Source organism: Dermacentor andersoni, chromosome 2, assembly GCF_023375885.2.
Source record: "Dermacentor andersoni chromosome 2, qqDerAnde1_hic_scaffold, whole genome shotgun sequence".
Lineage (NCBI taxonomy): Eukaryota > Metazoa > Arthropoda > Arachnida > Ixodida > Ixodidae > Dermacentor > Dermacentor andersoni.
The window spans coordinates 233,786,363-233,801,642 of NC_092815.1; the positions used below are offsets into that span (position 1 = coordinate 233,786,363).

General features: G+C 46.6%; 1 protein-coding gene across 1 annotated transcript in view; it reads right to left on the reverse strand.

Moving 5' to 3' along the window:
* The window catches only part of TppII (Tripeptidyl-peptidase II), a 252,516-nt gene that overhangs the window by 174,192 nt on the left and 63,044 nt on the right, over positions 1–15,280 (reverse strand). The window contains exons 7-8 of the mRNA XM_050186760.3: positions 14,991–15,056; positions 1,382–1,610 (exon numbers count right to left, since the gene is read on the reverse strand). Coding sequence (XP_050042717.1) covers positions 1,382–1,610; positions 14,991–15,056 — 295 coding nt within the window. The remainder of the gene's footprint in view (positions 1–1,381; positions 1,611–14,990; positions 15,057–15,280) is intronic.

Sequence of the window (15,280 nt, forward strand, 5' to 3'; positions counted from 1 at the left end):
TTTCACAAAAACGTGCTCAGTTGCCGTTTTGCGATGTCGTCCTGAGGGCTTTGGGGGTATAGGCCAATGGTGCCAACGCAGTTTTGGTATCACATCCGAATGTAACGTGCAGGCAATTTTCGGGCCCATTTCCTCGGATAAAAGGTGCACGTTAGATTCGGGTAAATAAGGTAAGCCTACGGCAATCCTCTTCAAGACAGCCTACAGTGCACGCATGCTTTTCCTCTCGTCCAACTCTGTGAATCGCTCATCCTTGTGTGTTTTCAGCCCACGGCGGGTATGCAACTTGTAATACTTCTTCCCTAATGCTGAGCTGAAGAGTGGTGGACCTACGGTACCAAGCTGCACTCGTTCGAGGCAAATGCATGCCCTATGTTCTCGCAACACAGGGTTCTGGAAGCAACACTTCCAGAAGCAAAAACAAAAAAAACGCACCAACAACGTGCCCAGTCCCTCAAAGTACTACAAGATGGCACCAGTTAGTTTTTCCCACTCACCGCAATTTATATTGTTGCGCATCGACCTAATAGACCAAGTGAAGGCTCGGCTGGCCGACTGCCGAACGGACTTGCCAGCGATTCATTCGGTGGCCTGACAATCGTGCTGCAACCGCTCGATGTTTGCGTAAACCGGCCGTTCAAGACGGGATTTTACCGGTGTTACAGCGAGTGGATGGACGCGGGCAACCACGAAACTCCAACAGGGCGCCTGAAGCGAGCGTCTCTTCAGCAAGTGTGAGGTTGGATCCTGGACGCGTGGCGTTCCATGTCAGTGGACACCATCGCAAAGAGCTTTAGAGTCACGGGTATAAAAAACGCCATGGACAGCACAGAGGACGACCAGCTTTGGGAGCGTGCCAATGAGGCGAGCTCATCCGACAGTGGTGAGAGTGCCGATGGGCTGAGGTCGTGAGCGATTAGCTTGAAAGCCGCGATAAATAATGAAATAAAATGTTGATATCAGTCACCAGTTTTTTAATTCTCTTGACACAGTAGTCGCACTGACACTACAGCGTGTTAATGTGTAGCTGTAGGCCTGATTCGTGTGTAACCCGCACCCGAGAAAATTTGATGAAAAAAAGTGCGCCTTATATGTGAGTATATGCGGTAAACCTCTGCTTCAATAATTTAGGCCGTACTGTATACCTTCAGGGACAGCGCACGGGTCTGTGCATGCTCACTGCAGCACACTGGTTTATGCATGGCAACAGCAGATCCGGCTCTGCGAGTCACTGAGTTCAAACTTCTGGTGGTCAGCACTCCTACGCAAATTGTAGAGAAATCACCTGCTTCGTACATGCTTAATAATGACTATTCAATAAAGCAAACAACAAGGTGAGAGCCCATATGGTTAAACCAATCTGGTAGGAACGATCACTCACCCTCCAACCCAGTGTGCGTGCTCGCCGTAGCTCATGTTGATGAGATGGCAACCCTGTTGGAGGACGCGTACCATGGCCCGGACCAGTGCAGTGCCGGTCTCCATGGAGCCTAGCCGCAGGTCCCCAATGGCCACACTGACCAGCTGTGCACCAGGGGCCACACCGTTGCGCTCGGGGCAGCCCGGGAAGCATGCAGCAGCAATGCATGCCACGTGGGTGCCATGTGTGGCTGCGGCGAAAGGAGCAATATACAGTTTCCCACAATCTGCCTTAGCTCTTGCATGCAAACAGGCTGTGTTTACATAAGAACCTACTTACAGAATGTTTGCAAATAGAAGAAAACATATCCCATTTCAGTGAAGCATTACAAAGAAGCAATGAAGTGCATCTAGCTTCTTCTTTGTCTGTCCTTGCCTACAACACGTTACGCTTTCTCCTCTGATGGGTCACAACAGGCATGAATAACAATGCAGTCAAACTCCACAATAACGAAAACTCCAGACAACACAATTTTCACCACAACTAAATGTTTTCCTATCCTCGGCAAATGCCCATAGAATTAAATGCATTTTGTATCTCTCGATAACAAAACATCACTAAACTGCAATCCTGCATCAACAAAAACTGCCGGAACATTAGACCCCATATTATCTGCACGTGTAACACTAAGAGAGTAGCACAAGTCCTCAGACATTTTCTTCCCACTTAAACTGTGTAAAGTACCATCACAGCACATCTGCGACGCTGCTGCAATTTTTGCTTACGAAAACAGCAAAGTGCCGGAAGCGATCACATGCACAGGAAACACACATCACAGCAGTCATCTTTTTCGTCAATAACTCATTTTAAATGGAATAGAAACATCCCTCTAAAAATAAGTACATGTACCACCGACGTGTATTTATTTATGGCACCTGAGATGGCAGTCACAGCGTGGGCTGCCACGTCTCGAGTCATTGCGATATGGGGCCATATTGTGACAACACTGTTGCTCGTACTGTATGCATTGGCATCTACAGGCAACCATGTTCCTTCAGTGCACCCCATCACCCATAGACTTTGGCGGATCCGGTGCCAAGTTAAATCTCACAAAAGTGATTGCATCCTCAAAAGCGATCGACCAAAAATACGGTCCCTTCGGGCAAACTTTTGTGCGAAACACGATTGCTCGTAGACACCAACAAGTCCAGTGCTGAGCTTCAGTGAAACCTTGTCAGTACGAACCCCAGATTAACAAACTTTTCAGAATAACAAACTTTTCAGAAATCCCCTGCAGACTTTTTGTAGTTTCAATGCAAAAATATTTCAGTACTATGAACTCCAGAATACCAAACTTTTCAGAATAACGATCGTTATGCAGTTTCCCTGTGGTGCTAACAATGCCTCTGTACTACAAACTAATATTCCAAAATCTGGGGATTCTTAGATTTCCATGTATCCTTCACAGCAGCCGAAACAGTAGGCTACAAGGCGCAGAGAGCAGATGTCGCGGCACATGGGTTCGGAAAACCTGAGATGGCATCGGAGAAGAAAAGAACACGGGCAAGCAGAGGCGACTAAGCATCAGGTTTTACGAGCGCATGCTCCGCCCAGAAAAGTGTAGCCTAGCAACGGAGGCACGTCTCTTCTTCCTTTCACTCTCCTTTCTGTGCACACCTCTTTCTTTCGCGCTTCTATCTGCAGCCATACTAGCTACGTGCACAGTGAAATGCAACCTCCGTACTTGCGGGGATGCCACACAGTCGTACTTTTCATTTTCCAGATAGTGTCGCTTACGCGCGCTTGCACTTTGACACAGTTCAGGTGTCTGCCTCGAGCAAGACAGTTGCGGTGTCCACAGCAAGAAATGTGAAAAACAAACAAAAAGCAAGAAACATTTCCCTTTGGAGGCGAAGATGGAGCTACCTTTTTTTCAGTAGTTTTCTCGGTGTCAGCGTCCGTTTTGCATGCCTCACTCTTATTATGCGGTGATTCGGTGGTGCATGGCGGCAGAATCTATGAAAAATTGCATCAGCACGTGCCGAGAACCAACAGTGACGTCTTTGTGGATAGCTCATATGGTGACAACTTATCAACTGATGGGCTGATGGACGGAACGGTTAATTTTGGGGCTTTCACTATAACCATCTTTCAGAATAACAAACTATTTACCGCGGTCCCCTGAAGTTCTTTATATCGAGATTTCACTGCGTGTGAAATCTCATGAAAATGATCATATCCCCATCAGTTATCAGCCGAGAACACTGCTCCATGGCAGTGCCACCATCCCTGACCAATGCTGAGGTGCACTTTGTGGTGTTGGCAGTGCGATTCTATAGCATTAAGCAAGGCCTGTGAAATTAGGGTAACGAAATTTTGACATTAAAGTTTTATTTTGATGCACATTCCTTGTCTGCGCGGTCTCATTTTGCAACAACTAAACTCTTGCGAAAGCAAATTTTTCCGATATCCCTGCCAATTTCCTTATTGCAGGGGGTTGAACTATACTGCTTACATTTACCCTATGGCCTTACGAGTACCCGACTAAATCAAAATGACAACATATGTCCCATTGCCTGCGCATCCTCTTTCTTAGTGGCAAGGCACCACTAGCCCCTTCTAGCTCACCACTAAATTTAGGTAAAATAAAACCAAATCAACCCCCATTATCATATAAAAACTAAATAATTTGGAAGCGTCGCATATTCAGACTTCACCTGCGAGCTGAATTTCGTTATGGTTTCCCCACCATAAAATCTCTTGGGTAGTAGCACAATGCCCTTCACAGCTATCACCACCAACCCTATTGAGATAAACACTTGCCCCTATCTGTTTCAGAGCATGTGTGTGTGTGTGTGTGTGTCATAGTGCTGTTGGAAGCCTACTACAGCTTTTAAATTTTTCTGGCACAGTAGTCCCCTGGGGTGACCACTTTTTTTTTTTCTTCTTTTCTTGAAGTGCCCGAGTCCCGCGTGTTGACTTCAAAGCGGTGCAACATTTCAAGCATCTGCCATCAAGACTGGTAACGCTGTAGGAGCCGGGTGTCATGGTCTCGGAGTGCGGCGTCACACAAAGGGTCACTTTATAGCCTGCGCCGCCAGTGCGTCTCGTAACGGGTGGCTGGCCTATGCCCATGTCACATGGAGACTAAGCAGGCCCACGCCGTTGTCCGAGCCTGCTTGACGAGGGTTGTTTCTTTCGTGAAGAGTGTGAGGTCAAGAGGACTGGAGGAGTGGAGCAACGGGTTTACTTTGTGGGGATGCGAGACTCTCACGCGTCCCCTGAGATGATGTTTTCCCACATTGCTCTCGTCTCCTGCAATCCGGCTTCGCCACGTGGTCTGCGTGATGCCCGCGGCGGTCGGTGTGGTTGAACTGCAGTGCGAGAGATGGCGCAAGTGTTGTGCTGCTAACGCCGCCTCACGGCGGGGTTACTTGGGCACGGAAAGGAGAAGGCGCTTCCTCTTTGGCTTGGAGTCGGCAAGTGGTGCGGACATCCTGCGCGTGCGCCAATCCATGCTTCTACGAGACCGTCTTGCGAGGCCTCGTTCGAACGCGCCACCGTTCGCGTGCCTGTACGCGCGAACGACCAGGCGTTGGTGTCCAGCATGGCGCGAACATATTCGCTCATTATCTGGTCGCGGTGAGTCGGACTTTCGCAATTTGTCGCGCGCCCATCGGCATGTTTTGTGGATAGCAACTCGGCTAGCAGGCATTGATCTATGAAAGGTGCAATAAATGCCCTTGTGATTGTTTGCACTATTGTGTTGTCGTTCCTTTGTCTCAAGAGCATGGATGAGAATCCCACAACTTATGTAGGAGAGGCAAACTTATTTAAAGAACAAGGGATCATTGTTCAAGCCGGAGCACAGTACATCGTTCTTGTAGCATGAGCTACAGGTCATACGAGACTATGTGTTTCTGGGAGAGCACACACTAGCTACATCAAAAGTGTCCACTTTTACCTCCTCTGTCCTTCCTAGATCCCTAGGCCAAGGAAGTTCGTGGTCACACCATCTTCCAATCGGAGTGCTCGTAGTCGCCTTGTGGGCAAGAGTGCACACAATCACTCTGGCACCTTTGTTCACAGAACGCCACTGGAGAAGTACCCCCGAGCGCACACGGCTCACTGTCCCAGAGAAAGAAGGACACGCTCGTAGACAGGGGTGTCACGATTGACTCTATTTGCGTGTCTTGGCTCCTGGGATGGCCCAGCAGCAACTGTAATGAAGCGGTGTATAGCACACTTTCACTGGAATTTCTCGGTCCCAGAATTTCGAGGTCGGCAACCATGGGCCATCCATCAACTCCGTAGCCATCAAGCGTGTCTTGCCTTGGTGTAGCCGCTGGTCTGTCTGAGGTTATGTATTGTAAGCCTCATGAAGCGATTAGTCGCAGTAGGGCAGGAGAGGCTGGAAGGTCACTTCCCCTGCTGGCTGATCGCAACAATGCGCAGACATCAACTCCACTGTCACTTGAGGCAACATTTTTTTCCCGGCCGCAATGACCTTCATGACGTGATGCACACTGAACCCATAAGTTGTCCATAGAAAAAAATACTTCAGTTCAGACCTTAAGAGATTGTAAGCATAGGATAGCGCAATTCATGTGCGGCAAGTTGATATGGTGCAAGAGATGAAGTGCTACACTCCCTAATTACAGTGTGTCATGCCGCTCAATATTGTAATCACCTGGAGTGACCACCATGCTTGAAGGGTCTTGGAGGACCGTTTTTTTATAATTGTTGCTGGGTGTTTCGTATGGAGAGCTTGCGGGGATACAATCACACTCTGGTAGTTTCGCAAGCGGTGACAAATCACACGACAGCGAGACTAACTTTGAAACTCATGATATAGTTACTAGAACGAGCAAAGAAAGAGCTGGCAGTAGAAAAATCATTCAGACTGTGTGTGGGCTGCTTGATACAAAAGCTTATCAAGAATATGTTCCTCCCATGACTGCAAAGGTGCATATGTGGAGTCCTTCCTACAGTCTTCACCACCGTTGAACAATTTATCATGAAGTGCCAATTTCCAATCAGAACATATAGAGAAGTAACAAAAGAAGCCCAAGTTGCATCTTCAGCCTATTTTTGAAGCTGCCACTGGCACAAATGTCAGGCTTTCTGACGAATCTCTTCGCTCAGCAGCTGTTCAATTCCTACACGCCAACTACTTTAGTGGAAATGTGCTCTTTTTTGGGCTCCACCCAGGAAGTCGACATAATAATCTCAAAGCCTTGTGGCGATACTACAGTACGCATACCTCACTACAAGCACCAGCCAAAAAGGTGCACAGTAAGCAGGTATGCTATGTGTAGTACAAAATCCCAGCCTTCGAGGACGACTTGGATGTGCGAGACATCCAACGTCCCCATGTGCCTGCTAGGAAACAGCGACTGTTGTGCTTGCATCCACAAAACATGACTGCTACAGTTGAGCCTCACAATAACAAAATCGGCATGGAACGCGAAAAAATTCACTTTAGTGAGAATTTGTTTTTAGGAAATGAGACAGCAAAGATAGGTAATGCATCGTAGAATGAAACCTTACTGTCAAAATTCTGTTAGCCTACTTTGGCAAGCTTTGCTCGAGGATATGGAACCGCACTGCCAACAGTACAAAGTGCGCCGCATGCGTCGATCAGCAGTGGCAGCACTGTAGTGGAGCAGTATTCTTGGTCGATTGCTTTCGGAGATGGGATCACTTTTGCGAGATTTTGCGTAACTCGGTGCTGGACGCAGAGCCAGCGCTCCACGCAAACAGCAGCATTTCTCCAGCGCATGCTGTCACCCATAGATGCCAATACGTCCGATGCCGAGCACGAAAGTGATTATATCTCTTCTACCCGAAGGCAATGGATTGAGATTACGGTCTCTTCGTGCAAATCTATGTCCGGTGCCGAATGCGCACATGATGCCTGTCGGGTGGCACCAAAACCAGCGTTCTTGAAGCAAGAGATGCATATTCCCGGACCATCGCTCAATCGCGGTCCGATGCGTGACACTCCATGCTGCGACCGCCATCTCAAGCGCCATAAACAATTCCGCGTCAGTGAGACGTGGATTTCGTTGTTTTTGCTGCACTTTGCTAACCGAGGTGCACATTAAGCACTGCACAAGGTGTGCAAAAACTGACGTCACATGCCGGTAGCAACATGCGTGCTGCTTAGAACAGGTGACCATCAGACAAGATGGTGGCCATGATGTGTTTCCGGCGCATGTGATCGCTCCCAGATCTTGGTTGTTTTTGAAAACAAAACTGGTGGCACCTACGCAAGTGTAATGTTATGGTATTTTAAGCAATTTTACGGCAAAGTAATCATAGTTGAGCAGATTTTGGAGCCTGCTAGCCTTGCGCAAGTAGGTAACATGTGGGGTTATGTTCCGGCAAATTTCGTTCCTGAGGGATTGTAGTACAGCAATATTTCGTTGTCTAGAGGTATGAAATGCATTGAATCCTATGGGCGTTCACAGGGGATACGAAAATATTTTGTTGTTGCAAGAATTTCGTTGCCACCGAGATTCATTATTGCGGATTTGGACTGTAGACCCTAGATGTGTGGTGGTCATCTAAGGTGGCCAGGTTACTGTGCCCGAGTGAAAAGTGTAAGAAATGTTTTACAGAGAAACTGTATACCTCTACCGTCCAAAGAAATGTTCGTGTCACAAGCAAAACACTCCCCATACGTGGGCCAATCCCGGAGATAGTGCAATACCGGGCCGACCCACAGCAGAGGTGAAGCAGGCGTTAAGCACTCCCCTATGTGGGACGATCCCGAAGATACGGCAATGCCAGGCCAACCTGTGGCGGAGGTGCAGTTCATCATTAAAAGGCCCACATACACAGCTTTGCTGGTTATCCTTCTTCACAGAATGGAAGGGCACTGAGATTTTTTTTGTTTAGAGAACAGAATTTTCTTACGAGGTTTTCGTCAATGTTTGAGTAAAATTCAGTTTTACTTGTGAAATAAACTTCTGTGCATGAAGGAGTAAACAAATTTTGGGGACGCTTAAGCTTCGCCTTAAAGGGGGATCCTGCGCCTGAAACCATTTTTTTTTATTAATTTTCGATTGTGATGAAACTTGCTGAATTTATATATTTCAATGTGCTAGTTTTAAATATACCGTATTTGCTCGCATAATGATCGCACTCACGTAATGATCGCACCCCTGAATTTCGTCGTCAAAATTCAATTTCTTTAATTTCCTGTGTGATGATCGCACCCCAAATTGCCGCAGCGATATGTCATGTGCCAAGTCTAGATAATAATGATTTCGCTTACCATCTCTCGAATGCTACGCGAACAACTCTTCAAGACAAACCAATGGTCTGCACGCACCAAACATTCTTAAGCAGATGCTCCATTTTATTCCTTTCCTCACTTTCCGCACTTCCATGACAAAAAAAAAAGCTACAACCAAACTTGCCTTTATTATGTGTAGGCTTTATAATGGTTGTGGTCAACAACAACAACAACAAAAAGGCGCCTTTCGATTCTTCTCGTCTGCACTCGTAGGCACGCAACAAATCGCAAGCGGCAACAATAGTAGCGATGTTTACCCTGATACGTTAAAAGTGTAGCCTATTCATATGCCGACGCTTGTAACACAGCTAAGATATTCGCCCACCCTTAGCAGAAATGTGCCGTATTAGGATAGCAGTGAAGACAAATGGCCGCAGCTTCTGCCGCATGTCCACCATGTGTTTTTATATCACTGGCAGCCAAGCGCGCCCATCTGTTTCTGTCTCCTCAAAGTGGACATGGCTACGTTATTACCTCAACCTTGCCGATATTAATGATATTATTCATTACTGATACAAAAGATACTGTTTTAATGCACGTAATGTACTCATGAGAAGAAAAAAAAAGATCGCGTTCGGCGCGTTCGGCTTGCTCCGCTGGCCGACATTCTTGTTTTGGTGTCCCGCACTACATACAGCAGCAGCCGCCTATTGTTGACCTGTTATCATTCACAGCAAACGCAGGATGAAAAAAAAATTTTGTTCTTTTCGCGGGAAATTTAACCTGCGTAATGATCGCACCCCTGAACTTGCATCAATTTCTTTTACAAAAAAAGTGCGATCATGATGCGAGTAAATACCGTACATCCAGTTCTCTTGCATAGTAAATGAAGAACTTTGTTGCAGAATTTGCTTGGAGGTGAGCTATCTACCAAACCATACATGGCATAATAAATATCGACATACAAAAATGATGTGGAACTAACAGAGCGCAAATAAGCAAGTATGGTGTTCTAACCCAATTTCATATCAAATGAGAACATTGCAAACTTCAGTGAGAGAAATCCATCCAACTGCTAAAAAAAGAAAAAAAAAATTTTTTTTAATTTTCTAATAATTGCAACAATGTTATTTCATAAATTCACTCTACACAGCTTTGCCTTTCTTAAAAAAAAAACACTAAGAATTACAGTGATAGCACAAGTAGAAGCAGAGATAATGCACCTCCAATACGGCATCATCATCAAAATTGTGGTTTTGAGAAAACAACAAAAAACATTTCACAACTGATATATTGATGGAAAGTTTGAAAAAATGACACCAAAGGCCATCAGTAGGCACTAGGTACAATTCATGGCCGTTAGGCCGTTGCCGGTCAACAACATAGCATGGAGTACGTTCACTTCAAAAGGATTACATGTTTTCGAGCCCTCAATTCCCCCCGAACTCCATCCCAACAAAACTTCGCAGATCTTGCAAACCACTGTTAGTTTAGTAGCGAGACCGTAATTCTCTTCGCTCCGCACCAGCTACGCAGAACCACCGCAAGTATTGCATGAGAAAACACCGATAAGATTGTTCACTGTTGCAAGTCCGACGACAACGTACAGAGCAGCGGGCTTTGCGACCGAGGCTGTAGCACTTTCGGCGGTCGGATCTTCAACAAAAAGCCGAATCTTTCGCTAAGTGGCTGTCGTAGATGCAATCTTGCCGAGCGTAGCTTTATCATCTGCTCTTATCCACTTCCTCTTCAGTTATGACAGCAATCTACGATTCTTATGCGAGTGTAACCAGCGTGTAGGTATGCGTGATCTGGCAAAGCAGTTGAGGTGTCGCCGTTCGGTGACATTCGAACTGTGACGACGGAATTGCTTTCGGAAGTTTATTGTGTCTCGTATGTTTCCGCCCATAATGATTCACGGAACGAAACTTTGCCGGACCTCAAGCATATCCAGTGTCGCAGTCACGAGACTAAGAAAAAATGACGCCTGTTTTCATTGTTTGAGCGCTCGTGGTCCTTGGAGCCAATCATGACTCGCCATCTTGGTCACATGCTTAAACTGGCCAAGTAAAGTAGCGTGTGTCGCAAATTTCTTTTTATGTTGTCTTTTTCGTGACCGCAGCACCAGCAGTGTTGTTGACTGACGAATAAAGAAAGCAAGAAATGTGAGCTTTTGAATGATACCAAAATGGTGCTGGCAGAGCGCGTAGTGATCGAGTTATGTGTGCCGAAAATCTGGCGCGATTTGTCACCAATTTAAAGGGCAACGCTTGCAGATTTGCATCTTTAGATCACGATAACAGAAGAACTAGGCGGTATTCTGTAACCAAATTTTGGCGACAGGCTCGGAAACACATCAGGAATGTGGAAAATAAAAATGGAAAATTCGAATTTTGGGCCGATTTTCAGTCCCAAAGACCTGGGCCCCCTTAAGCATTCAAAAGTCGCTTGACTGCTTCTCATGCTTCCCAGCAACTGCAGCTTATGTAACCGTAATTTTTACCAGGAAAAATTGGCGGAGAACGCTATGCACGCAGGCGAGCTTTCTGGTATACAGTCGCCAACCGTTTATTCGGACCTCATGGGGACTGTAGAAATGTCCGAATAAAGAGGTGTCCGAAAAAGCAGATTAAGAAAAAGAAATTCTTGATTTCCACGCACTTATTCTGGCTCGGCAGTAGGCTTGAAGAAATCATGAATGCGCCGTTGCACGCTGTTCCGTTTACACGCAATCAGATAAGCCTGAATCTCGGAGAGAGTCGTACGGTCACTATAGGTGGCTGAAAGCACAGTCACTGCTTGTACACGCTCTACATGCGACGGCAGCGTAGCACATGGTACGTCATCTTCCGACTCATCGTCCGGCGGTGCAGCAGAAACCTGACGAATGATCTCGCCGTCGTCGAGTTCTGCGCATGTCAGTACAGCAGTGTCAGCAGCTGTAAAACTCAATTGACACAGTGTCCGGAATCGACCACTGCGCAGGTCTCAGCAGAACATTTTTGGCAGCAGCAGGGAGCACATGGGTAGGCGTCAAATCCTAGGCCTCCTGGCACCCGCTTGCCGGCATTCCCCAGCACTGTCTGCGCCATTAGACACTTGACGCGAGGTTTCCGTATGCCATGTTGGATCACCGCAACCTCGACACAGCACACAAAGCAAACATCACCATGCCATCACGCCAACACCAGTTGCACAAACGAAAAACGTGGCCTACTCGCAGCGTCGTGCGTGAAGAAACAAATCAGCTGCTGGATTGTCTTGACATGGCTTACTAAGCTGGAACCGGAACTGCTGAAGAGCCACTCTATCGAACCAGGCAGAAACGATGATGACGAGCGGGGATTTGCAGTACCGCCACTTCGTGGGGCAGCAAGTAGGCTCCGTTCAATACAAAAATGTCGTTCAGCAAGTCGAACCATGCAGCGGTCAAAGTCGGTGCATGGTGCTCTCAATCGAATTGGCTCAAGGAGTGTCCGAAAAATCAGACGAGAGGTTGCAAGGTGTTCGAACTTTCGGCAGTTGTTATACATTATGGCCTATGGGGAGAGTGGCGGTGCCGCGAAGCAGACCGAATAATCGAGCATGTCCGAATTTTTGGAGTCCGAAAGATTGGTCGGCGACTGTAAATGCAGCCTCCTGCGTGGGTCGCGTGGATGGATGGAATAGAATGGATGGACGTTACGAGCGTCCCCTTTAGAAGGGGGCGGTGGGTTGCACCACCAAGCTCTTGCTATTATACTGCCTAATGTCCTACCTAGGTTAAACAAGAAAAAAAGAAGAAAAAAACCTATGAACTACCACAACCAAGTTTTCTGATCCCCTGTTGCGAACTTTGCTTTTGTACGTTTCCATTTTTTGTCGTTTCCCTACTTTTCTTCCACCAATCCTCCAATCGCCTCTTACTAATCCCTATTGTGGACGCGTTTACTTTTCCACTGGTCTCGCTGAACCCAAGGGCTTCAAGGAGGCCAGTGGTGCCTAAATCGACCGCTGGGCAGATGTCTTCACATTCTAATAAAACATGCTCCATCGTTTTCCTAGCTAGCACTCGCCTCTGCGCATTGCGCAGAGGCAAGTGCTATGCGCAGAGGCAAGTGCCATCTGGAGGTGTTGCAAGGAACCGGGCGTGGCACTGTATGAATGGCAGAAATGCTGGAAAACGGGTTTGTGCTTGAGTTTCCGTGTAACAGAATGGTGTTTTCCCATATATTCAAATTACACTCCGATGCTATCATGTCTGTAGGTTCTGTGTAAGTCGTACTTTACGATTTTTCTGACACATTTTACTTTGAGAAAGTCAATCAGTTTAGTAACTTCTTTGCACTACACGGAGGGCCTGCATCGTTGCGTATGCATGGTTTGAAATGATTTTTGCGAAAAGACGGTCAACACTAGATGCGGGACACCGATCGCCGGATTTTCCGCGTCATGGGGCTCTTATTGTTACCACGTTAAAAGGCAATCACCTAACTGCACTGCTGACTGCTGCTGCAGGCGGTGCAAAGAGAGCGTCATGTTTCACTCTGGCAGCATTGTATTCCAGTGTAGCACACCAGCTCGATTTCATATAAGTTTCACAACCAGCAAATCTCACGGGTAGTAGCACAGCACCATTAACAGCTATCATCGCCAACGCTATTGCAATAAGCGTCTTCGACCATCTGTTTCGAAGCACAAGCGCATGTGCCATAATGCCGTTGGAAGCATACAACACGCTTTTAAAGGTGTTAGCCCAAATGTGCCACTGTTTTCTCCTGCAGGTGGCACTAACTCAGCATCAAGTTTTGCTCTGGCAGAATCTCATTCTGGCATCACCCACCAGCTCGATTTTGTTTCACTTTACACATTACACAACAGAAACATAAAGACACGCATCTCTGGCTGCCTGGTACCCACCAGTTTTACTTGTGTCGGCGTCTGGTGCTGCAATGACTTGCACAGCACTTCACATTATGTAGATGTAAACTACAGTTGAGCCAGCCAAACGAGGTTCTACTTTATAACAGTGTCACCTGCTAACTACAGTACTGTACAGGACCATCTTTCATTCACTGTTGTGCATGCTCGGCATAATTCGTAGTGCATTCTGCCAGAGACAACAAGAGACTACACAGGACGTGGCTTGTGAGACTGTGCCCCCAGCCCTAATCTTGAAGGCTAGGCCACATACAGGTACACCTTGTGTCTGCTGCATTATGGTGAGCAAAAACAAGTCTGACAAACCCAACTGTATGTATGCACAATTGCCATATTGTTGCCTTTAACTTTGCAAATATTAGAAGTTACAAGCGGCCTACAAACAGTTTCTTGTAACTTTTCCAACAACCTAATCAAAAGTACCCAAAGTAGCACAGAATTGACCACACAACTGCAGGTTAGGTTGGAACAAGTGTAACATCGCTTCTGTCTTCACACGACCAGCAATAGCAATGAATGAAGCAATCACACTGCTATGTTTGTGAGCCTTGCTAAATGAAAAAAAAAGAAAGCTAGTGTTCACGAGTGCACTCTCAGATAGCCATTTATTTACTTTTGAATACAGTAGAACCTCGTTCATACATTGTGGAAAAAACTGTGAGAAAAAACATATGATCCGAAGTAACTAAAAAAATTTGACAGAATCAAACATCTACATAATGCGAAGCATCACGCAGATCGTAGCGGCACGAGACACCGTCGCGCGCCGAGCTGGTGGTGGTTCGGCAGCCTGAGACACCCTTTGTTGTTTTCCTATTGCCTGGTGTTTTAAGACTGCGAATGGAAACCGAAACAAAATCGAGCTAGTGAGCGATGCCAGATGCCGCCGAAGCGAAATGTGATGCCTACATTGCACCTCCTGCAGCAGGGAACGATGGCGCATTTGGATTATAGCCCACTAAAAACGTGAAGTACACTACCGATGGCACTACGCACCATGCACTGTAAAACAGATAGGTGACAATGCTCATCGCAGTAGGATTGGCAGCGATAGCTGTGAATGACGAAGATTTGCTGGAAGCGAAATTAGAAACTGAGTGTGAGCCGGCATTTTCACGTGAGACGGGCGAGCGAGTACAGCAATGAAGCTGCTGCAGCGGGCAGCTATATATGTTCTAGAACGCATGTGCCTCGTGCCTTTTGTCGTTTACATGGGATCTAGCGACCGAAAAACATTTCCTACGATTGCAGTTTGGCGACGTACTGAACATTGGTGCTGAAAAATTGTGTTTTCCCGGAATGTATGAATCGGTAAAAAATGAACGTAACTCTATTGGGTCATTTTTTGTGTTCTCGATAGCGAACATTGGCACCGGGATAATGTACGTAACGGGAATGTATCAACGAGTTTCTACTGTATTTGCACACCCCTACAGAAAAAGGGATGCAATTGCAGCCCATACTCACAGCAGTTCCCAACAATCTCCAACAGGTTCCCCTCATCATGTATGTTGACAGCATAGTTGAGGCAGTCTGGGGGAAGACAAAAGAAGGCAAAACACTCAGCTGAGGATGCTCAGAGCATTGGATTATGTATTGCCCCACATTCTCAGGAGAAACTGATACTTGTAGTCATTCAAAAAATTCTGAACAACAGAGCCTGAATATGCACAAGGTGGCTGAATTTTGTCATTTCCATTGTGGTCTGTCCAATAAACCTAGGAATATGTTCTTATGCAAATTTGGAAGCATACATA